At 58.9% G+C, this 20,947-nt stretch overlaps 2 protein-coding genes across 4 annotated transcripts; one reads left to right on the forward strand and one right to left on the reverse strand.

Annotated features, from left to right (window-relative positions):
- Positions 1–196: 196 nt before the first annotated feature.
- AKT1S1 (AKT1 substrate 1) lies at positions 197–8,449 on the reverse strand. 3 transcript variants are annotated; one of them, XM_047837076.1, is made up of 5 exons: positions 8,295–8,449; positions 4,009–4,394; positions 2,898–2,975; positions 2,646–2,815; positions 197–1,255 (listed from the first exon to the last, which is right to left on the reverse strand). In XM_047837076.1, the coding sequence occupies exons 2-5, from the start codon at positions 4,385–4,387 to the stop codon at positions 1,112–1,114; spliced, it is 771 nt and encodes a 256-aa protein (XP_047693032.1). In that variant the 5' UTR covers positions 4,388–4,394; positions 8,295–8,449; the 3' UTR covers positions 197–1,111. The 3 variants fall into 3 exon arrangements, with proteins under 3 accessions (XP_047693032.1, XP_047693031.1, XP_047693033.1); XM_047837075.1 differs by lacking the exon at positions 8,295–8,449 and adding an exon at positions 7,638–8,253; XM_047837077.1 differs by lacking the exon at positions 8,295–8,449 and adding an exon at positions 7,169–7,624.
- Positions 8,450–8,543: 94 nt separating this feature from the next.
- TBC1D17 (TBC1 domain family member 17) lies at positions 8,544–20,867 on the forward strand. Its single transcript, XM_047837062.1, has 17 exons — positions 8,544–8,802; positions 9,083–9,181; positions 9,411–9,485; positions 13,493–13,616; positions 14,329–14,536; positions 14,960–15,071; positions 15,182–15,340; positions 15,671–15,799; positions 15,895–15,998; positions 16,837–16,931; positions 17,365–17,481; positions 17,585–17,685; positions 17,766–17,865; positions 19,069–19,166; positions 19,328–19,444; positions 19,971–20,057; positions 20,148–20,867. The coding sequence occupies exons 1-17, from the start codon at positions 8,782–8,784 to the stop codon at positions 20,364–20,366; spliced, it is 1,965 nt and encodes a 654-aa protein (XP_047693018.1). The 5' UTR covers positions 8,544–8,781; the 3' UTR covers positions 20,367–20,867.
- The last annotated feature ends 80 nt before the right edge of the window (positions 20,868–20,947 follow it).

Genomic DNA, 20,947 nt, shown 5'->3' on the forward strand with positions numbered 1-20,947 from the left:
GACTATTCACATTCCAACATTCATCTCCCTGAAGAGTGGGGATCTATGGTCACACAGGGCTGGAATCCCCACTCCCACCCTGTGAATCTCTCTTTTATCTGTAAAAACTCCCAGCTTTGCACTGAAAATCCATGAAATGCGGCTCATTCGGCTTCAGGAAATGTTTGTTGAATGAACACAACACACTTTGTACTCATTTGCCAGAGGTAAAATTCTTTAATCTCAGACCACCCCTCCCAACTCCCAATCCCCACCCCCGACTCTCTCCCCCACACAAGGGCCGGAGAGCGAGGGCCCCTGCCCCCCACCTTGGGCGGACGAAGGCCCTTTAAGGCACCTGTGGGGGTGGGGGGAGAGGGGCGGGAGCTGGTGCCGTCCGGGCTGCAAGGACGGACTTCGATTGGCAGGCTGTTGTGGGATGGAACCAATGAGAGGGTATCAGACGCAGGGACAGAATTGGGCCATCCCTGGGAGGGGGCAGAGGGACACTTGGTCGGGACTAGGTCAAAAACAACCCCAGTCCCAGTAGTGTAAAGAACGTAAATTTAAGGCCGCAGGCCAATCCTGGGCACAGGAGGGTTTGGCCACGCCCTCAGGACGCTGGAGCCAATCAGGCGGGACAGCCCAGGAAGGGTGGGATGGCGACTCCGGGAGATTGATCAAGCCCTTTGGGTTCGAGCCAATCAAATATAGGAGCTTCCCATCTCTAGGCCGAAATGGCTTGCCACTTCCCAATCCTGTGGCTTGGCTTTTCGCTTTCGACCAATGCCGCGCGAGCAAAGCCCTTGTCGCTAGGCAAAAAACAACAGTTGACCCATTTTTGGGCTTAAAACTGGCCGCCCCGATCAGGGAGCGAGCTAATCCCTCGAAAGAATCTGTCGCAGGGCAGAGAAAGCGGCGACAGACCCAATCGAGAAACTAGATAGGTCCCGCTCCTCGGCGCGTGAGGGGATCGCGGGCTGGAAGGATGGCGGGGATTGGCAGGGAGGGGGCAATCCCGGGGCCCGGGCGACCTGGAAGGTCTGACTCGGATTGGCCGGCCCAGGGGGCGGGGCAGGGGTGTAGTGTGGAGCGGAGCGGACGCTGGGCCGGGAAGCTCTTTGCTTGGGCCTCAGTATTTCCGCTTCAGCTTCTGGAAGTCGCTGGTGTTGAGCCGCGGCCGCGGCAGGTCCCCGAAGACCTGGGTGTCCTCGGCCTCCCGCAGCACCAGCGCGCGCATGCTCGCCGCGATGCGGTCCAGGTCCGGCGAGGAGGGCTGCGGAACGGGGGTGGGGTCAGCGCCCGCAGCGGCCCCGCCTCCTCGGCGCCACGCCCCAGCCCAACGCTTCTCGCCTGTTAGGAAGGCCCTCCCCCCCCCCCCCCCCAGTCTTGCTCCATGTGGGATCCTTCCACCCAACTCAAACACCACCTCCTCCAAGAAGCCTTCCTGCCTCTCTCCTCCTCCCCTTCTTGGCCTGACTCCACGCGCAAGAACTACTTGTCCCATCGCTGTTCTAGTTCCTTATGTAATGGAAGTGCTGCTTGTCTGCTGACCATCAAGGCTGTGTGCACCCAGAGAGTGTCATGTCTAAGGATTTGGGGTGGGCTTGGCATCGAGTCACGTAACAATCAGGCCTCCGCCACCGACAAGCTGTCAACGGGCATTTCATCTCCCTAGGCTTCTCTCTCCCCTTTAAAACATAGGGATGATGACAGAGCCTGAGACCATCAGCCCAGTGACTGCTCAAGAGCCCTGAGCCATCACGTTGCTGGCGCTGTAAGGAAAGGACCCCTTTTCGTGTTGGCCTCCACCTGGGAGGGGCCCTGTCATCCTGTCCCCCAGCAACTAGTGCAATCTCCCGTATGGCCCGATCCCTCGAGCTGGGCCTGGCTTCCAGCAGAACAGGAGAGGCCACAGGCAGAAGCTGCACGAGAGCCCCTCCGGAGTCCAGCCCGGCACCCCCACCCTCAGGCCTCAAATGTCAGTTCACTGGGTTTCCACCAGTGGCAACAAGGACAGCAACAGCGGATGGATGCTGCCAGTGAGTCAACGAGGACTCTGAGAGGCACACGGGGAGGGGGCCCAAGGGACCCAGGGCCTCCTGCCTTGTGGCCTGTAACTCCTTTCCAAAAGGAAGCTGGGTTCCAATCCCAGCTCTGTCCCTCACAAGTTGAGGTCCCAAGGAAGTCACATACACTCCCCGTGTGTCAGGGAAGTTCCGGGATGGATGGTGAGGGTCCACCCAGGCCAGCCCAGGGATACCACGTGTACAACTGTGTGGGAGAAACAGGAAGTGGGGGAGAGGGAAATGCCAGGAGGAGCCAGAAATATGCAGGGTGGGGACAATAGGTGATCTGACGCCTCTGAGCCTCAGTTTCTCCTTCTGGAGGGGATACCAAAGTACTGGTACCTTGCCTGGAGCAGATATTCTGTAAATAAAGCTATTCCTAGAAACCAGAAAAGACTTTTCCTACAAGGCACTGGGGTACATTATAAGGCTGCAATAGTTAAAAAATTTTAGGGCTCTGGCCCCAAAACTTGCCTCATGAGGTGGAGGGGAGGATCAATCCTATGAAATGTGCCATCCATGCCTGAGGGCTTCCTGGAGGAAGTGACTCTGAGTCTTTCCCTCCACCCTCCTTCCCTTTTCCCCTCTGCCCCTCACCGGCCCATTCTCCTCATCCGACGATCGTGCTTCTGTCCTCTTCTCCTTGAAGGCCCAGACGGGCACGGACACGGGCAAGGACTTGGCATACTGCTGTGTGGGCAGGGCTGAGGCCGGGGGCACTGAGTAGGCTGGGGGGCCAGCAGGGGTCTCCTCGCTCAGGCTGCCATCTGGGGGAGAGGGTGGACTTCAGCCTCTGTCCCTGCCTTCATCCCAGCAGCCCTGGGCATGGGGACAGCCTGGGACACTTACCATCTGTGCTCTCAGGGTCCGACTCACAGAACGGGGGCAGGTCCTGGAGTGTGGCATCCTCGTCCATCACAAAGAGCCCTGTGGATGGTGTTAGTGGTCCAGGCTCGAATCCAGCCACTGAGATCACCCCCCCCCCCCCCCCCCCGACCGTAGGGGCCAGGCCCTTGCGAGCCTCAGGGCTTCTGGAATTATTCCCTCTGCCTCAAACACCCTTGCCCCGGTTATCTTCCAGGTCATCAGCAGAAACAAATCCAGTTTCTATCTGTTACACCCTCGGGTGAAAACAACTGGCTGGATAAACATGAAATCTCTTAAGATCTGTTCGGGCTGAACTGGCTCAAAAAAGAGACTGAGAAAAATAGGAGACGATTATGAGCCTGTTTGACAAATGGGGACCAGGAGGCACAGAGAAGTTATATCATTGCCCAAAGTTCCGTAGCTAATAATCGTGTCACCAGGATTTGAACCCAGGCCACCGGGCTTTAGAGTCTGTGCCCTTAGCCCTATGCAGGCTGTCTCCAGCAACAATGAAGAAGCAAGCCTTAGTAGTAGCCTACTTGCTGAGCAGTAGTAAGTCCTACTTGCTGAGCCCCCCCACAAACTCCTAATCACTCTTCAAAGCCCTAATGTTACAGGCCAGTCTCTTTGAAGTCCAACCTCCAAATTACCCCCAAAACACACAGCTGCATTTTCCCTTGGCCTCTCTAAGCTATTGCCTGCATCCCTGACTCCTATCTTTGTTCTCACGAGCATGTGGTGCCCCAGATTTGGAAAGAACTCCTGTGCTGCTCAAGCTCCCAGCTCAGGTCCCAACCCTATGGCCTCCACGGGGCACTGCCTCACATGGGGGCCAGCAACTTCTTGGCCAGGCCAGGAGTCCCTCAAGAAAAGGGCCTGGACTGGCTCTGCGTCTGTCTAGCACCTCCCACCACGGGGCTGGCGCCAGGTAACATGTAAGGAAACTGAGGCCCACAGATGGGGACTGACCCGCTCAAGGTCTCTCAGCAAGTCAGCCAGGGCTCAGAGACAAGCAAGTCCCACCTCCCCAGGAAAACCTACCTTGGAGGCGACTTGCCGAGCCAAGAGCCACCCCAGCCCCTGCCCCTCTCACCTCCGTTATCGCTGACGCCCAGCCGCTCCCCCGAGGTCTCGGTCTCTGTCGGCTCGTCCTCATCTTCCTCGTCCTCCTCCCTGGCCAGGGTGGGCCGAGGTGGGCTCCGTGCGGGGCTGGGTGGCTGTGGTGCTGGTGGGGGCGCGGGGGGCCTGGCGGCAGCGGCGGCCCTGTGGGCCAGGGCGATGTCGTGGAGGCAGCGGCGGGCGGCCTCTGCCAGGGCCCCCCGGCCGTGGGCTGCATAGGCACAGGGACCCGGGCGGGGCGGTGGGGGCGGCGCGGCGGTCAGCAGCACCAGCTCCGTGCCTGTCCGGGCCCGGAAACGCTCAGCGGCCCCCACCACCGCCTCCCACAGCTCCTCGGGGCGCCCCGACGCCATCCACGCCCTGCAGGGCAGAGCAGGACAGAGAGCTGAGGCTCCGCTGATGGCTGATGGCGCGGCCTACACCCAGGCCTGTGTGTCCACCTGTCCCTAGAGGCCACGCCCATCCCTCCCAGCCACTGTGTCCCTGCTGAGCTCAGCTTCTTCCCCAAAGCCCGCTACTCCCCCAGATTTCCTCCCCACCCTGTCCCCACAGCCTTGGGCCCTCCTTTTGACCCTGCCTTGTCTGACCTGGGAACCAACTGCCACACGTGACTAAGGAGTACTTGACATGTGGCGGCTCCAGAACGAGAGGGGCCATGGGTATGAGATCCACACTGATTTTTGAAGGCTTAGCACAAAAAAGTAGGGTGTCTAACATCTCACTGTCAGGTCTGCTGTTGACGACATGTTGAGATGATGACGTGTTAGCCATAGTGGCTAAACAAGACATATGCCGAAAGCGGACCTTGTCTTCTTTTTACGGTTTTAATGCGGCTTATAGAAGATTTGAAACTATATGCTTGGCCTGCGTTCTTTTCCCACTGGACCACCACTGCAGCCTCTTCCTGAACCTCTTAGCTTCCAGTTAGGCCAGCACACGGCCCCCTGGGGGTCCTTCCCCACTGGAAGAGCCCCTGCCCCTCCCCAGCAGCCCCAGGACAAGGTCACGGCCCCGCAACCTGGCCCTGCGCTCAGCATCACAGCCTTCCAAGACTTCTGAGGCCTTCAGTCAAGGTGGTCCCCCTACACCTGGATGGCCTGCCTTCCAGTTACTCGTCAATATTTCTTTCACTCTAGTGTGGAAAGAGCTTTCCCTCGCCCCTAGATCAGGTCAGTCCCCCCACTTTGGGCTCCTACAATGGCAGAGAGTCCCCCATTGTAGCACATAGCCCTCTGGGGAGCCACCAGCCTTGCCCTGCACGTGGCAGGCCTCGGAGAGCGGGGGCTGAGCAGAAAATGGTGTGCGAGACGCTCTCTGTGCCTAGATTTCCATCTGCAAAGTTTTGTACTTCCTAAGACTGTTCTGGCAATTCCTCTGGAAGTCTTCCCTGGCCCCCAGGATGGATCAGATGGCTTCTCTAGACCCACAGTGCCCTGGGCTACCTCCATTATAGCTCACTGTCACTTGAGCTTGTGACCCTTGTACCTCTGCTGCCTCCTCCATCAGACTGTGAGCTCCCCAAGCTCGAGGACGCAGGACAGGCCTCCCCTAAGCAGACAAGCTGCTGGCTGCATCCCCTTATGAGATGGAAAGAGCAAGTAATTGGGGCACCTGGCTGGCTGAACTGGAAGAGCATGTGACTCTTGATCCCGGGGGTCATAAGTTTGAGCACCACACTGGGTGTAGAGAGTACTTAAATAAACTTAAAAAAAAAAAAAAAAAAGCAAAAAAAAAAAGCAAGGGGACTGGTTGTCTGCCATCGCAAACCTGCTGTGTGACCCTGGACCACTCACTGGCCCTCTCTCTGCCTCATTTTCTTCTTCCTATAAACCACAGTGGGGGAGCCAGGGCTGCTGGGAAGCTGAGGGGCCTCTTCAGGGAGGTAGGGGGCACCCCATCACTGGAGGAATTCAAGCACAGTTCTAGTCCAGCCTGCCAAGGTCTTCTGTAGCTGGATTTCAATTCGCAGGCCCTTTTCAACGCATAATCACTTAAGCTGTTGTTTGAAAAGCAGCGACTCAGTGTATGGAGTCTGCACCTGTCAATTCACCTCCTACCTGATCCACTAAGGTGGGAGCGGTTCCCTCACAAATAAGACAGCCCGGGCTCGTGGTGGGCCACAAAGCCCTTGTCGGAAGCTACGTGCAGCGAGAACAGCCAGCACCATTCCGGACACGCCCCACGGCAAATTCACCCTGCACTTCCCATCCGCCAGGCAGGGGTTCAGGGGTGCAAGCGTGTCATCCCAGCCTCTCCCCCACCCCACGAGGGAGGGGGCTGTTATCAACCCGCTTCACGGTGGCAAACTGAGGGTCAGGGAGATTCAGGGCTTTGATTATAGAGTCAGAGGGCTGGATCCTGAGCCCATGCTTCATCTCGGATGCCAGCCTGCCTTCCTTGCCAGGGAAAGTTTAGGATCTCCTAGTCCAGGTGGGGAAAGTGAGGCCCAGGGAGCCTAACGGTCTCACAGCGACTCCTGGGGTCACCCTTAGCTGGTGGAGGACACCAAGGCTCAGAGCAGGGAAATGACTGGTCCAAGGTCGCACAGCCTGGCAGTGCTAAGCCTGGGGCTCTCGTGTCCCCAGGACATCAGGATTAAACTCTTCGTCCTAGATCTTAGAGCAGTTCCAGGATTGGAAAGAGTGAAATGGGGGTGAGTGGGCGTGAGGGTCCCCCTTCACACTGTGAAGAGGAGGCCTGGGCAAAAATGAGAAGAGTAACTCACACCTCTCTGCCAAGGCCTGCGGGCTCTCTGAGGCTGGTTACCCAAAAGCAGGGTGGCCAAGACCAGAGGAGACTCCACCCTTTCAGCTGCTGGAGAGTCCTCTATCCTCTAAGGCGCGGAGAGATGGACGGAGGGTCCCCAACCCCCAAGACTGAAGAGTTTAAGATGGGGGAGAGGAGATGAGACTTGTCCCCCACAGGAGGGGGAGGGGAGGGCTAAGGTAACTGGCCTCCTAGGATGAGATGAGATGAACTGAGGAAAAGAACTCTAGGTACAGGTGAGGAAAGAGGCAGAGTCCCCCAAGGAATGAGGGATGCTAGTGAAGCCCCCTTCCAACCACCTGTCAAACTACGAGTGCCCCCCTGTCCGAAAGTGGGAGAAACTCGAGGATGCCCCCTCACCCCCCTACCCCGCGTAGCCGGGGACAAGGTGAACGTCTGGGCTCTTTCTCGACCTCTCCGAGACCTTCCCACCTCGCCCGAGGGTCCAGGGAAGAGCCACTTCTCTAGGAAGAAAACAGGAAATCCCGCCCAGGTGGGGGCCAGGACCGGAAGTCCCGCCTTTGGACGGGTGAGGGGCGCCCCAAGTCCCCCCGGGCAACCCCCAGACCCTGTGGACATGGTCCACGACCAAGGCAAGGACCCTTGTGGGTCTGGAGACCGTATGAGAAGGCTGTCTAGGTTTTGCCTTGGGTCAGACACGACGGTTCCCGCGGGCGACCCCTTTCCAGCGCTCAGCGTAGGGTCGCTGGGCGACCTCTGCCCTCTGATCTACGCAGGCCATACCCCTCCCACGAGTGGCTCGCCCTCCCAGCGCCCCTCTCCTCCGGACGGCCAAATCCTCCCCACACCGCGGTTCACAACGCCGCCTCCACTCACGTGCCCGAAGCCAGCATGGCCGGCCCGGCGCCGTCGCCGCCCTCAAAAGACATGGCGGCGCCTCACGTCACTTCCGCGTGGTTGGCCCTCCTCCACCATGCACACTCCGCCTCCCGTATCCGGGCCGCCCGAAACCAAAATGGCCACGGGAACATCACCGGGTCACAGCGGGGCAATGGCGACAGCACGGTGCCCATAAGAAAGATGGCGAAAGAAAGGCTTCAGCTTGCTCGGAAACAAGCCAAACCATTTCGATTTGCCCCCAAGAAATACGGCCGTCGGCATATGCACACTCAAGGCGTCAGTAAACTAAGGCCAGCGACTTGATGCCCCTCACCCATTGTCAACCTCTTCCACAGAAGTAGAGAAAAGGTATGCCCGTTAATGACATGGCAGGCCAGCCTGGCATCACTTGCCCAAAATGTACATGGACTCTCCCTCCAACCTATCCCCCTTCAGCACCAAGGCTGGTAAAGATCCAATATGGTAGCCCTTTTTGCTTCGGTTTGCCAGGATTCAATATGGCTGCCTAGACTGCTTTCTCTCGACGGTGACTCAGGAATTCGACTAGGGCCGCTTCGTTCCCGCGAATAAGGACGGCTTCATCCCGTTAACCCAAGTCCCTCAGCACCTCTTCTGACGCACACCTTCTCTCACCTTCTTTTCTTTTATCCGTTTCTTTTCCAGGACCTCACTGTCGCGCCCCTCAGAGAGATGAAAGTGCCCCGCATTAACATGGCCGCAGCTGACCGGCTTTGCCTGTGCCCTCGAGCAAAATGGCATCTCTTTAGCTTCAATGCCAGTATACAATATGGAGAAAGAAGTAGGTGTTTCGGAGACGGCTTGAGAGAAGGGGTGGAGCCCTTGGATCCTCCCCCTTGTTTACTTCGCGGTCAGGAGAGCAGCACTGCGTCTGCGCACTCTCGCTGGGCTGCTCTACCTTCAGCGTTTGCGCCATGTGACTTAAGCCCTCGTGGTTCAAGTTCAGTCACCCGATTCTGAAAGATGGTTACATCCACTCCTGTTCTAGAACAGGCAAGGGCGCTACCACTGTCCAGGCTTCAGGGGAGTCTCCTATCCGGATGTGACAGCACGATGACCCGGAAAGGGAGAGGACCTGGGTAGTGGGACCTCGGCCGCGGCTATGGAGGGAGCCGGCTACAAGGTAGGCACCGAGGACGCATTCTTTCCCTTCTGTGGTTGCGAGACGCCGCCCTCCGGTGGTCGGCTTCGCCCCAAGACTCTGCCGGGGCTCTGGGAGCCCGGCTGAGCCTTAGCAAACACATCATTCCTTTATAAATGCGCTGTCACCCTCCCCTCCGCTGCCCTAGGCGAGACCCTTACCTTATGGCCCCGCCCCCTGAGCGGCTGGACCCCTCCTAGGCCCCGCCCCCTGGGCGTCTACCTGCGCTTGGGCCCCGCCCCTCACTGGTTCCTGTCCCCAGGTGGTGTTTGAGAAGGGTGGCGTGTACCTGCACACCAGTGCCAAGAAGCACCAAGACCCGGACTCCCTCATCGCTGGCGTCATCCGCGTTGTGGAGAAGGTGGGCCGGGAGGCAGCGGGGCTCGGGCAGGCCCAGAGCGGGATGGAGGCCGCATCTGTAGGCGTATGGTCTGGAGGTCACGATGGGGCTTTAGGAAGGCAGGGGGTGCGGACTGGAGGGAGAGAAGGGGCTTTGTAAGTGTGGGGGTCCAGACTGGGGAAGAAGTTTGGAAAAACGGTTTGGGGAGATTGGAGGGCAGCACTTCTAAACTCCTCTCTCCTTTCCTCAGGACAGTGATGTCCTCCTGCAGTGGGTTCCTGTAGAGGAGGCTGGAGATTCCACCCAGATTCTCTTCGCCAAGAAGGTAGGCTTTTCTCTCTTCTCCACTTGCTTTTTCCAGGTTCCCACGGTAGAAGACATCTGAAGGACCTGGGTTCAGTCCCAGACTAACTCTTAGATCCTGTGTGACCCTGCTTGGGATCTAGGTTCTCTTTGCCCCTTGGTTTCCTCCCCTCTGTGAAATGGGGCTGAAGATGCCCATTCAAAAGAAGGCAGACACTGACATTTGTGGCCATGGGGACAGCTGCCCCCTCATCCCCTTTGCTCTTTGGGAGAGCCCTGCCAGAGTGCAAGAGGACAACACAGCCTGTGGATTCGGGTTCCGTGGGCTCTCAGCCTACAAGAACTTGAAAGGGTGTGGCGTTTCCCCTCGGGCAGGTCTGCCGTCCGTGTCCAGAGAGGAAACCGAACGTGACCAAGGCGGCTCGCCCACTTACCAGTACTCCTTCTTACCCCGGGTACCAGACTTTGCCCTTCTCGTTATTACAGACTCCTGAGGCTTTCTGTCACCAGGTTCTGTGCTGGGACCAGAGATGAGTCTCAATCAGACCCTGCCTTAGTCCCCGCCCCCGTTGTATTTAGGGGAATTGAGGCACAATGATTGGGAGCCCTGTTTGCAAAGTCAGAAAGCTAGGAAGTGTTGGAACTTGAGTTTGAACCCAGACTCTGATTCCAGAGCCCTGCCCATTTCCAGAGGAAGCAGACATTGGCACCGGAATACTAAGAAGGAGGAGGGGGCAAGAAAGTATTTCAGGGATGGTAGGAGAAAGTATTTCAGGATACGGGAGGGAATGAGATGCCCGTGTAGAGGGTTTTGCCGGGAAGGTAGTTCGATGTGAAATGCCCGACTGAGAAGATTGGGCTGCGTTCTAGGGGCCCTAGGGGAAACATCGGGGGAGAAGGGTGTGGGTGTGGAAAGTTTCCATGGGAAACCATGTGGGGGGGTGGGCAGAAGGCCTCAATGGAGGGAGACTGGAGGCTGGGAGGCCAGGGAGAGGTTATTGTGTTGGCCAGGGAGAGAGAATGAAGCCTGGCCTGGGGCAGTGGAGCTTTGAATAACCTAGTGTGGGGGCATTACAAGTGGCGATTCCTGGAATCAGGAATCCGTTGTGGGATCTGGCTTCTGGGGGTTGAGGAAGAACCAGCCAGGATTCTGCATTTTTCATCAGCCTCACGGGCGGTCTGAGTGCCTTTCGTGAAAATGTTGCTGTTCTCCTTGGCAGTCTTACTTTTGACCCACAGAAACTCACTGAGACGGATTTCGGCAGAAAAGGCACAGGTGCATACAGCATATTAATCCAAGGAACACAACATCTGGCCGACAACAAATTAAGCCGACGAGTTTATCTCTCTTGTTTCACAAGACTGCCAAAGACGAATGGGGCTACGGGCCGTGGCTGGTGACCCTGGGGCCTGGATCGGTGAGACCAGACCACGCTTGCCCTGGTCACCTTTAAATGGCTGCTTGAGCTGAGCCCCTGCATCTGCTTTTTAAGGCAGAGAAGAGGGGGGCAGGCAGGGTGCCATTCACATCTGTCTTTCTCGATTTCCCACAAACTCTCGGCATCAGTTAGCAGTTATATTTGGCTACGTGGGATAGAAATGGAAATAACAGTGGCTTCAGCTAGATAGAAGCTCATACCTCTCCAGCTGAAAAGTCCAGAAGACGGCGGGTCCCTTCCATCTTTGCTCTGCCATCCCCAGCACACGGGAATGCATCCTCACGGCTGCCTTGTGGTCCAAAGAGGCTGCTGGAGTGCCAGCCTTTTTGGCTGTTTTTGCTCACTTTATATGTGTGCTGCAGGTTGGCCAAGGAGCTCTGTTCGTCACGATTACTCGGGGAGGCGTGCTGCTAGAGTGGCTGTCTTAGAAGCCACCGTTCCCTGTGGCAGAGGGAAAGAGTTCTTCCCCGGCATTTCAGCAGTCCATCCTGGAGACATCCCAGCCCCTTGGTCAGGACTAGCTGCATGGCTCCATCCAGCCAGTAGAGTTCAGCGAACAGTGATCCTGCTGTGTGCCCAAGGGGTAGAGAGCTGCAAACATTCGCAGACGGCAGCACTGACTCTCGTTGTCATGTAAACGTCGAAACATCAAATTCATCTCACAAGACACGCAGGGCAGGGATGGCTTTGCCAGGGCTGGTTCAGCAGCCTTATGGATGGGTGTCTCTGACTCCCTTCTGGCCCTGGTTGCCTGCCACGGCTACAGACACCACGTTCTCCATCAACGGCACCCAAAGGCTGTTCTAAACAGGGTGTTCATCCCTGTACGTGCCTTTTTAAAATCAGGGATTTCCCTTTACATTCCCCACAGGTGTCATTTCAGCTCCCACTGGCCAGAGTTGGGTCCCTACGGCCACTCAGAGCCACAGGGAAGGCTGGGAAAGGAAACATGGGGAGGTTTTAATTTCTGTTGTGGGAGGGGCTCCGTCAGCCTGGAAGGAGCAGCGGAAATGGCTTTTGGGTGGATCCACTGTCTGTGTCCTTCCAATAAGGTCCCATCACGCAGGGTTTCATCGTAGGCAGGGAGAGGCCTGTAGAGTTTTTTCAAGGGCTGATAGAACGGGACTGACCCTGCAGAACTGACCTGCCAGGGGAGCTGCCGCCACTGCCAAAATGAGGGAGCGGGGAGAGATATCCTGGGAGCGGTCCCTACCACCAGCTGCCACCCAAGGGCAGGAAGCTGCTTGGGCCCTACAAGGCTAGTGCCTGGCACCGGGAGACTGAGCTAGCCACCACCTCTACCCTAGTCGCCTCTCTGTGTGTGGGGAAAACAGGAGTCTTCTTCGTCAGCCAAACACAGCCAGCGTAGCCAGAAGTTGCCTTTGCCTCGCTTCTGCTTTCCGGTAGCCTCTGTCTTGCATCCTGACCTCTAGCTGCAGAGGAGCCGGGGAAATGCAGTTTTCGCCTTCCAACCTCTGCCTGACAGGAAGGCATACCGTCCTGTGAAGGGACTCCCATCCCCTCCCTGTCCTTCCCCATGGCCCACGGCCAGCACCATCGGCCGGGACTGCACTGTGACCCTCAGCACGGCCCTCACCTGCACTGCTTACCCAAATCCGCCAGCAGGCCCCACGCAGGGCACTTTACTTGTTTTCGTAACAACCTGTGAGTTGCCTCTTTTATTGAGGTAGAATTCACTTACAGTAAAGCACACGGTCACGGAAGAACTTAAGTTCTTAAAGTACAGAGGCGAGCGTTTCTCTGTTCGCAAAGTCTTGGCAGTTGTCACTACTCTCTAAGTCCAGGACATTTCGTCACCCCCCCCGGAGAAACCCTGCACCCGTTGGCCCCTGCTCCCCATCCTCTCCTCCCCCAGCCTGTGGCAACCAGTAATCCGTCTCTCTGGCTTGGCCTTTCCTGGACGTGGTGTATAAACGGAGCCCCACGCATCTTGCTTACGCGTCGGTTGGGTTGTTTCCCCTTTGGGGCTGTTATGAATAATCCTGCTCTGAGCGTTTGTGCGTTCAAGTGTGGACGCTTGGTTTCATTTCTCTTGGGTATACGCCTGGGAGTAGAATCGCTGGGGCGTATGTTACTTGTACATTTAACCTTTTGAGGAACTTCCATGTTTTTCCGCAGCAGCTCCTTCCATTTACGTTCCCGGGGCAGTATATGCGGTTCCGGTTTTTCTACCAGTGCTTCTCTTAACCGGTCTTTTTAATCCTCACCGTCCTGGTGAGTGTGAAGTGGTACCTGATGGTGGCTTTGATTTGAGTTGCCCCAGTGACTACCGGCTACTTATAAGCACTGTGCCCTCCGGCAGTCGGCGGGCGGAGCGCACAGTCCCGAGCGTTCTCTGTGCTCCCCCGTGTGGTGGTGCTTGGGTTAGAGCCACCAGGAGATTGGCTTTGAGTCCTGGCCCTATCCCAGTCCCTGGCCACACCGGGTGACTCTGGGCAAGTATTGTGCCCCCTCTCTGCCTCAGTTGCCCTATTTGTTCAATGGGGCTGCCTTCGAGGGCAGCCTCACAGCTCGGATCTGGAAGTCCTGAATCTACAGCCCCTCCCTCTCTTTATCTTCCTACCCCAAGGATGTGAGTGGGGGTGACGCCTGCACCTCTGAGGAGGAACCGACCTTTGACCCCGGCTACGAACCCGACTGGGCTGTCATCAGCACTGTGCGGCCACAGCCCCGCCACTCAGAGCCCACTAGAGGTAGGCTGAGCCGGTGCCCCTGAGGGGCAGGTGGACACACAGCTTACCCTCCGCGGTCATGGCTCCACAGGCTTTGCTGGTCACAGTCAAGATGGCCTTCCAGTCTCAGGAGAATGGATCGGGTGCAGGACTGTCCCCAGTCCAGGTCCAGCCTGGCAGGGTCCCCAGGGCTTCCAACCTTGCTCATCTCACCGGGCTCCCTCCCTGATCGGCTGTGGGGGTGGACAGTTGTAGAGTCACAGGGTGATTTGGGCTATCCTGGAGTTCAACAGGGTGCTGGGGGCCCCAGAGGAGGCATCTGGCCCCTCTGGGAGTAGAAAAGCCTTCTGGGAAGAGGTGATGCCAGCCTCTGGCTCTGGGGGCGGGGTGGGGGGGCGACACCTGGGAGTTTTCTCCCCAGCAGAGAGAGCAGCCGTGCAAGGCCAGAGGTACAGGGCACCGGGTGTATTTAGGAAACTCGAGCTGTGGCCCGAGTGTGGGGTCTGGAGAACGAACTGGAGACAAGACGGACAGGAGGTAGACCCGAGGGGCCTGCCACCAGCTCGAGGAACACAGCTGTCACTCTGAGAGCCGAGGGAGGTTTCAGAGCAAGCCCGCGGTGGGCGTTTCCGAGGAGACAGGAGGTGACCCAGGGCTCCCAGAGGGCTCCTGGGAGATGTGTGTGCTGCCCCTGGATCCCTGCACCTGTTCCCAACACGGCTCTCTTCTCCAGGTGCAGAGCCCAGCTCTCCCCGGGGCTCCTGGGCCTTCTCGGTGAGTCTGGGGGAGCTCAAGTCCATCCGCCGGTCTAAGCCAGGTCTCAGCTGGGCCTACCTGGTCCTGGTGACCCAGGCCGGAGGCTCCCTGCCCGCACTGCACTTTCACCGCGGGGGTACACGCGCCCTCCTCCGTGTCCTCAGCCGCTACCTGCTGTTGGCCAGGTGAGCCTTCCTCCCGCACCGGCCTTTGTGCCCGGGGCCCGGCCCCTCGGGGCTGTGAAAGAAACAGACTGCTTTAAAGGCAGGAAAGGGGGAATCCACTGGTGCGTGTAACCGCAAAGCCAAAGGGTAGTTTGGTTTCAGGCAGGACCCGGGCCCCGGAACGTTAGGAAGAATTGCTCTCTTTGCGTCAGAGCTGGTATCACTCTCTGGGGGCCCCTGCAGGCCTGGCCTAGCGGCCCCGGTGACAGAAGCAGTTCCTTCTCCAGCGGCATCCTGGAGCCGCCTCTCACCGGCCAGCCCTGGGTTGTGTGCCCACCCCTGGGGTCCAGCTGAGGCGAGGGCCTCCCCAAGGGCAGCTGGGCCGCTGCAGCTGGAAGCGGGAGGGAACCCACCCAGTGTGTCACCGCACCTGCCCCTCCCCAGCTCCCCGCAGGACTCCCGCCTCTACCTTGTCTTCCCCCACGACTCCTCGGCCCTCTCCAGCTCCTTCCACCACCTCCAGCTCTTTGACCAGGACAGCTCCAACGTGGTGTCCGTGAGTGTCGCGGTGCCGGGCCGGGCCGCTGTGGGCAGGGAGGGGTGGACGCCTCGGTGGGCGAGGCAGGGTGGGGTGGAGCCGTGACCGCCCTCTGGCCCTGTCCACAGCGCTTCCTCCAGGACCCCTACTCCACCACCTTCGGCGGCTTCTCCCGTGTGACCAACTTCTTCCGGGGAGCCCTGCAGCCACACCCAGAGGGGGCCTCCCCCGACCTTCCTCCACCGCCCGATGACGAGCCCGAGCCTGGGTTCGAGGTCATCTCCTGTGTGAGTATCAGGTGGACCCTGCTGTGTTTTGGCCGTCACCTTGGCGGGCGACCACATTTCCTTGGGTCCCCTTTTCCACAATAACGGGGACGACAGAGCACCACTCTCATCAGATCATGTGAGTGACCTCGAGGAAAACGCTTATAGCCTGTGACTCTCGGGGAGGACCTTCCTGACATGGAGGATGACTTTGGCGCTGACCCGGGGAAGGAGATGCTCCCCACCCTGAACGTTAACTGTCCGTGGAGCTAAGGAGGGCTCTGAGCTGCCGTGCAGGTGGCCTGGGGAGGATAGGTGAGGCCCTGAGCTCACTTGCCTTGTGTCACGCAGGTGGAGCTGGGCCCACGGCCAGCCGTGGAGCGGGCGCCTCCGGTCACAGAGGAGGAGTGGGCCCACCATGTGGGCCCCGAGGGCCGCCTTCAGCAAGTCCCCATGCTGAAGGCCCGGATCTTCTCGGGGGTAAGGCGCCGGGTGGGCGGGCAGAGGACTGGGGAGGGCCAGCCGGCAGCCAGGGGGAGGCTCTTCTGAGCGGCGGGCCCCACTCTCTCCCCCAGGGTCTGAGCCCTGGCCTGAGGCGTGAAGCTTGGAAGTTCCTCCTGGGGTACCTCAGCTGGGAGGGCTCAGCCGAAGAGCACAAGGCCCACGTGCGCAAGAAAACGTGAGTGAGGGGCGCCTGGGGGGGCGCCGTCAGTTAGGTATCTGACTCTTGGTTTTGGCTCGGGTTGTGATCTCAAGATTCGCAGGTTCGAGCCCCACATCAGGCTCTGTGCCGGCAGCATGGAGCCTGCCTGGGATTCTCTCTCACCTCTCACCTCCTCTTTCTCTGCTTCTCCCTCGCTCACAATCTCAAAATAAATAAACTTAAAAAAAAAAAAGAAAGAAAGAAAGCACGAGTGAGAAACTGTGGGCCCCCCGCCCCGCCCAGCTCCCACCCCCCAAGTTGAACATATCCCCCTATCACGGCACGGCACCTGATACATCACAGATGCACAGGTAGGCTGGCTCCCGAAGGGTCAGTCAAGAGCCTGGCACGTGCGGGCACCGGCCCTGGCACAGGGAGACGGTGGTGAGCGGGCCGGTCCATCTCCCATGTCCATCGCTGTTCCATTCCAAGACCATAACGTTGCCGCTATCAGCACTCTGTGGCTGTCCTCCTAACCCCATGGGCCCAGTTCTCCTCCTTCCTGGTACATACCATGACCCCACTGTGTATGTCCTGGTCCCTGCCCCAGTGCTCTCTGTCCAGCGGGGATGACAGACTTGGAACAAAAGCCCGCAACAGGGCAGGGGGTGGGGGGGTGCCTGGTTGGTCCAGACTGTAGAACGTGCGACTCTTGATCTTGAGGTCGTGAGTTTGAGCCCCACATCGGGTGTAGAGTTCACAAGGCTGTTGTGTGTTGTGAGAGATGTCAGAAAGGGGAAGCACGGGGACAGGGGCGAGGGCGACTGGGTGGCTTGCGTCGTGGCCTTGTGTGACCCCTCTCCGGGCCCCTCAGGGATGAGTATTTCCGAATGAAGCTGCAGTGGAAATCTGTGAGCCCCGAGCAGGAGCGGAGGAACTCACTGCTGCACGGTTACCGCAGCCTCATCGGTGGGTCGCGGGGCCAGGGCTGGGGCGGGGAGGTGGGAAACGGCAGGGAGAGGACAGGGGAGCCCCCTACCTTCCCAAGAAAAGGGATGAGGTTATCTGCAGTGAGGAGATGGGGAGTAGGGGAAGGGAGCCAGACTCCTTGGGCTCAGCCTGCCGTCTGCATACCGTCAGGCCTTGGCGAGTGGTTTTGCCTCCTTGGGCCTCAGTTTCCCACCTGTGGATGGCTCAGTGACTGTTGGTGGCTGGGAGGATGCAGCGACCTGGCCAAGCATGAAGCAGGGCGCCTCACGTGAGAGCGCCCGAGACGGTTTCTGGACCGACTCACACCTGCCCGGGGTCTGCGGAAGGGAGGAGCGGGGGCTGGTGCCCACAGCCAGCAGGGATGGGCCCCCACAGCCTCGTCACTTTGGCATCCCGTGCCCTGTCTCCGCAGAGAGAGACGTGAGCCGTACCGACAGGACCAACAAGTTCTATGAGGGTCCTGAGAACCCAGGGCTGGGCCTGCTGAACGACATCCTCCTCACCTACTGCATGTACCACTTCGACCTCGGTGCGACGCCGGCCCGGGGAGGGGTTGGGGGTCGGGCCTTCCCTTGGGGAGGGGGGCGGGGTGCTGAGGGCCTAGGCCGGGCCCTGACCTCGTGTTCCCCCAGGCTACGTCCAGGGCATGAGCGACCTCCTCTCCCCGATCCTCTACGTCATCCAGAACGAGGTGGATGCCTTCTGGTGTTTCTGTGGCTTCATGGAGCTCGTGGTGAGGCCCCAGGCGGGCATGGGAGACAGGCCCCTCCAGGGACCGGGGTCTGGCTCCTCATCTCGCCGTCCCTCCTGCAGCACGGGAACTTCGAGGAGAGTCAGGAGACGATGAAGCGGCAGCTCGGGCAGCTCCTGCTGCTCCTGAGGGTGCTGGACCCGTCGCTCTGTGATTTCCTGGGTAGGCGTCCCAGCGGGCGGTCAGTGGGTGGCGGGGCCACAGACGGTGTCTGGGACATTTGGTCCTGATCCAAACGGGAGAAATGTCTCCCCGCATAACCCAGAACCCAAAATTTACGCAGGATTGCCCTTGGGAGCAAACCTCCCCACAGGCGCAGACGTGTCCACGCTCCCGTGCGCCCCCCCCTCCTCCACGCTCCCCAAGCCCCTTACTTCGCAGATGGAAGGGGTGGGGGCTGGGCGCGGCTGCTAGCACTTCGTCCCTCCACCCACCTTGAACCAGGATTGCAAACTGGTTGTCGGGGCTCCCGGGGCTGGGCCCGCTGCATTCCGGCCTCAAAATTATTCTCCGTTGCTTGTTGGATGTAAAAAACGCAGGGAATCCCGATAAGGAAAGTCAAAGCTGCTGTCGATAATACGGTTCTTTCTGAACGCAGGTGACGATGAGTTAAGTTCTTTAGGGGCGTTTCCTCACTGACGTTAGGGTGGCCCTGGGGGAGGGAGCTATTGCCGAGATCGCCTCACCAAAGAGGAGGCAATCCAGGAAAGCACAGGCCACTTCCGGGGCACCTGGACACTAGCTGCAGGACCAGGTGTTGTGTCTGCCTTAAGTGCCTACAAGACTAGATCTCCCCTGACCTGCCGGACGTGTCAGTTATTGGCAGTTTCTCATCACAATGACCGTAGTCAGGATGATTATTTTAGGCTAAATCCCAAGAAGTGAAATTGTATTCAGGGCAGGAGATAGTTTCACGGCTTTTGAAATGTTTGTTCCCGTCACTGCTTTCCTGGAAGTTTTTACCAACTTTTTTTTTGCTAGCCGAGTACACATGTGTCACACGAGTGTCACACGAGTGTCCCGGTTCCTCACGCCTCCACCAGCATTGGGTATTGGTACCTTTTATTTTTTTCCTCGAGTGCACACTGCACCCCTTTTATGTGAAGGTGGGAAACGGGACTGGCTCACCTCATCTGGAGTCTGGAAGGTTCCTGTGGACACAGAGCATTCCTGGCTCACTGCTGAAGCCTTCCCATGCTGGGCATAAGCTCCTTGCCTAGACTGGTGGAGATTCTTACGACTGAGATAACTTCTTAGAGTCGCAGTCTGACCACCGTGCACACTGTAAATGAAAATGGGGTTGGAATGGCTTTGGGGCTTGCTCTTTGCTCAGCACCTCCCCTCCCCACCATTGTCTTCCTCCAGACTCCCAGGACTCTGGCTCTCTCTGCTTCTGCTTCCGGTGGCTGCTTATCTGGTTCAAGAGAGAATTCCCCTTCCCGGACGTCCTTCGGCTGTGGGAGGTGGGCCCCCCAGTTTGGGTCGGTGGGTGAACAGGAAAGAGAAATAGGTCAGCAACCCCGGGCTGGGAGGTTGTGGGGGGGGAAGTGGGCAGGGGTGAGGCAGACCTGGGTGGGACCTCAGGCAGAGACTGTGCGGTGACTCCTCCCTCTGGCCCTCCCAGGTGCTGTGGACGGGGCTCCCTGGCCCCAATCTGCACCTGTTGGTGGCCTGTGCCATTCTGGATATGGAACGGGACACCCTCATGCTTTCTGGCTTTGGCTCCAATGAGATCCTCAAGGTGAGGCCTTGGCTCCTTCCCAGTCCTCCCCTTCTCCCTGCCAGTCCTGACCTGCGTAAGCGTTTCAAGGCAGCTCAGGTGTGAATTCCGCAGAGGCTGGTGCTGTGCCCATGCCACACTTTACCTTGGGGTAGCAACTGCTCAAAACAGGATTGTGGGAAGTGCGGTTGGCTAAGCTGTGAGCACCATGGCCGTGACATCGGGCTGTTTTCCCTACCTCATCCTATCGCTGGCTGCCAGCAGCACCCTTATGGGGTGCGGCCAGCACGTGAGGGGGGACCTACCCCTTCCCTATCACGTTAATGCACGACAGGGCCATAGGGGTGGAGCTCAGTGCCCTTTCCCTTCACTGTACTTGCATCTGGCAAGCAGCCTGAGGGCATGACCTCGTCCTCTCCCCAGCCTCCAGCCTTCCCCAGTCTGTCTTTCTTCCATTATATCCCCAGCCAGAGGCACAGAAGGGGCGCTGGGGCGGTGGTGGTTGAGGGCCCGTAGGCCGGCAGGCCTGATCCACCCCTTCCCACAGCACATCAATGAGCTGACCATGAAGCTGAGCGTGGAGGACGTGCTGACGCGGGCCGAGGCCCTCTACCGGCAGCTGACCGCCTGCCCGGTGAGCCCCCGACTTCTGCCAACACCCTTCCCTGCCCCACCACCCCCGGTAAAACCACTGACTTTTCGCTCCCACCTGCCGACTTTGCAGGAGCTGCCCCACAACGTGCAGGAGGTCTTGGGTCTGGTGCCACCCACAGAGCCCCACAGCCCCTCGCCCCCTGCCTCCCCACTGCCTCTGTCGCCCACCCGGGCCCCACCGGCCCCACCGCCCCCCGAGGACACAGCCCCGCAGCCGGACAGCAGCCTGGAGATCCTGCCGGAGGAGGAGGAAGAGGAGGGGGAGGAAGAGGAAAGCGTGAAGTCTTAGCCCTCCCGGCCGGCCTGCCCGGCACAAGCACTTTATCCAGATCGCAGAGGCTGGGGAGGAAGTGTGCGAAGAGGGCGGGCCTCCCCACCGTACCTCCCGCGGCTCCTAATGAGCCCATCTCATTAAACTGACACGTCCCGTGTCCAGCTGGCCTCGTGTCGGTGAAGGAGGCGGCTATCTTGGCGTGGACCTGGATGGGGAGGGGGTGGTGGCCTTGCCGCTCTGCTGACGCCTGATCACGTGGTCCCGACCCAGCCAATGAGACGTCAGAGGAGGCCTTTGGGGGGCTCGTGGAGGTAGGGCTATTGTTATCCGCCTGGATTTGGGGCTTTGGGAGGAATGAGGAGGAAGTGCTGGGGTATGGCCGCCACCGGTAGCTTTGCGGGGACACGTCCGGGACATAACCGAGATGGAAGGGCCTGCAGAGCTGTTGAGACACTCCAGGGACTCTGCCCACCAGCTTCTTGTTACATGAAAACAATAAACTCGTGTTTAACCCACTGCCTGCTGGGCTATTACTGACATCAGGGCTCCTCTGTTTGGTGACAGCCGGAGTGGGCACCGTGATTACCATCTACCAG

Source organism: Prionailurus viverrinus, chromosome E2, assembly GCF_022837055.1.
Source record: "Prionailurus viverrinus isolate Anna chromosome E2, UM_Priviv_1.0, whole genome shotgun sequence".
Taxonomy (NCBI): Eukaryota; Metazoa; Chordata; class Mammalia; order Carnivora; family Felidae; genus Prionailurus; species Prionailurus viverrinus.

What these genes read in the sequence shown, in the direction of transcription:
- AKT1S1 (XM_047837075.1), bottom strand. Translation starts at nt 7,690, where the DNA reads ATGTCTTTTGAGGGCGGCGACGGCGCCGGGCCGGCCATGCTGGCTTCG. An exon ending in GCCATGCTGGCTTCGGGCAC is followed by an intron (nt 4,395 to 7,637) that starts GTGAGTGGAGGC and finishes TCTGCCCTGCAG; the next exon opens with GGCGTGGATGGCGTCGGGGC. An exon ending in GGACCCTGAGAGCACAGATG is followed by an intron (nt 2,816 to 2,897) that starts GTAAGTGTCCCA and finishes CCTCTCCCCCAG; the next exon opens with ATGGCAGCCTGAGCGAGGAG.
- TBC1D17 (XM_047837062.1), top strand. Translation starts at nt 8,782, where the DNA reads ATGGAGGGAGCCGGCTACAAG. An exon ending in CCACTCAGAGCCCACTAGAG is followed by an intron (nt 13,617 to 14,328) that starts GTAGGCTGAGCC and finishes TCTCTTCTCCAG; the next exon opens with GTGCAGAGCCCAGCTCTCCC. An exon ending in ACAGCTCCAACGTGGTGTCC is followed by an intron (nt 15,072 to 15,181) that starts GTGAGTGTCGCG and finishes CCCTGTCCACAG; the next exon opens with CGCTTCCTCCAGGACCCCTA.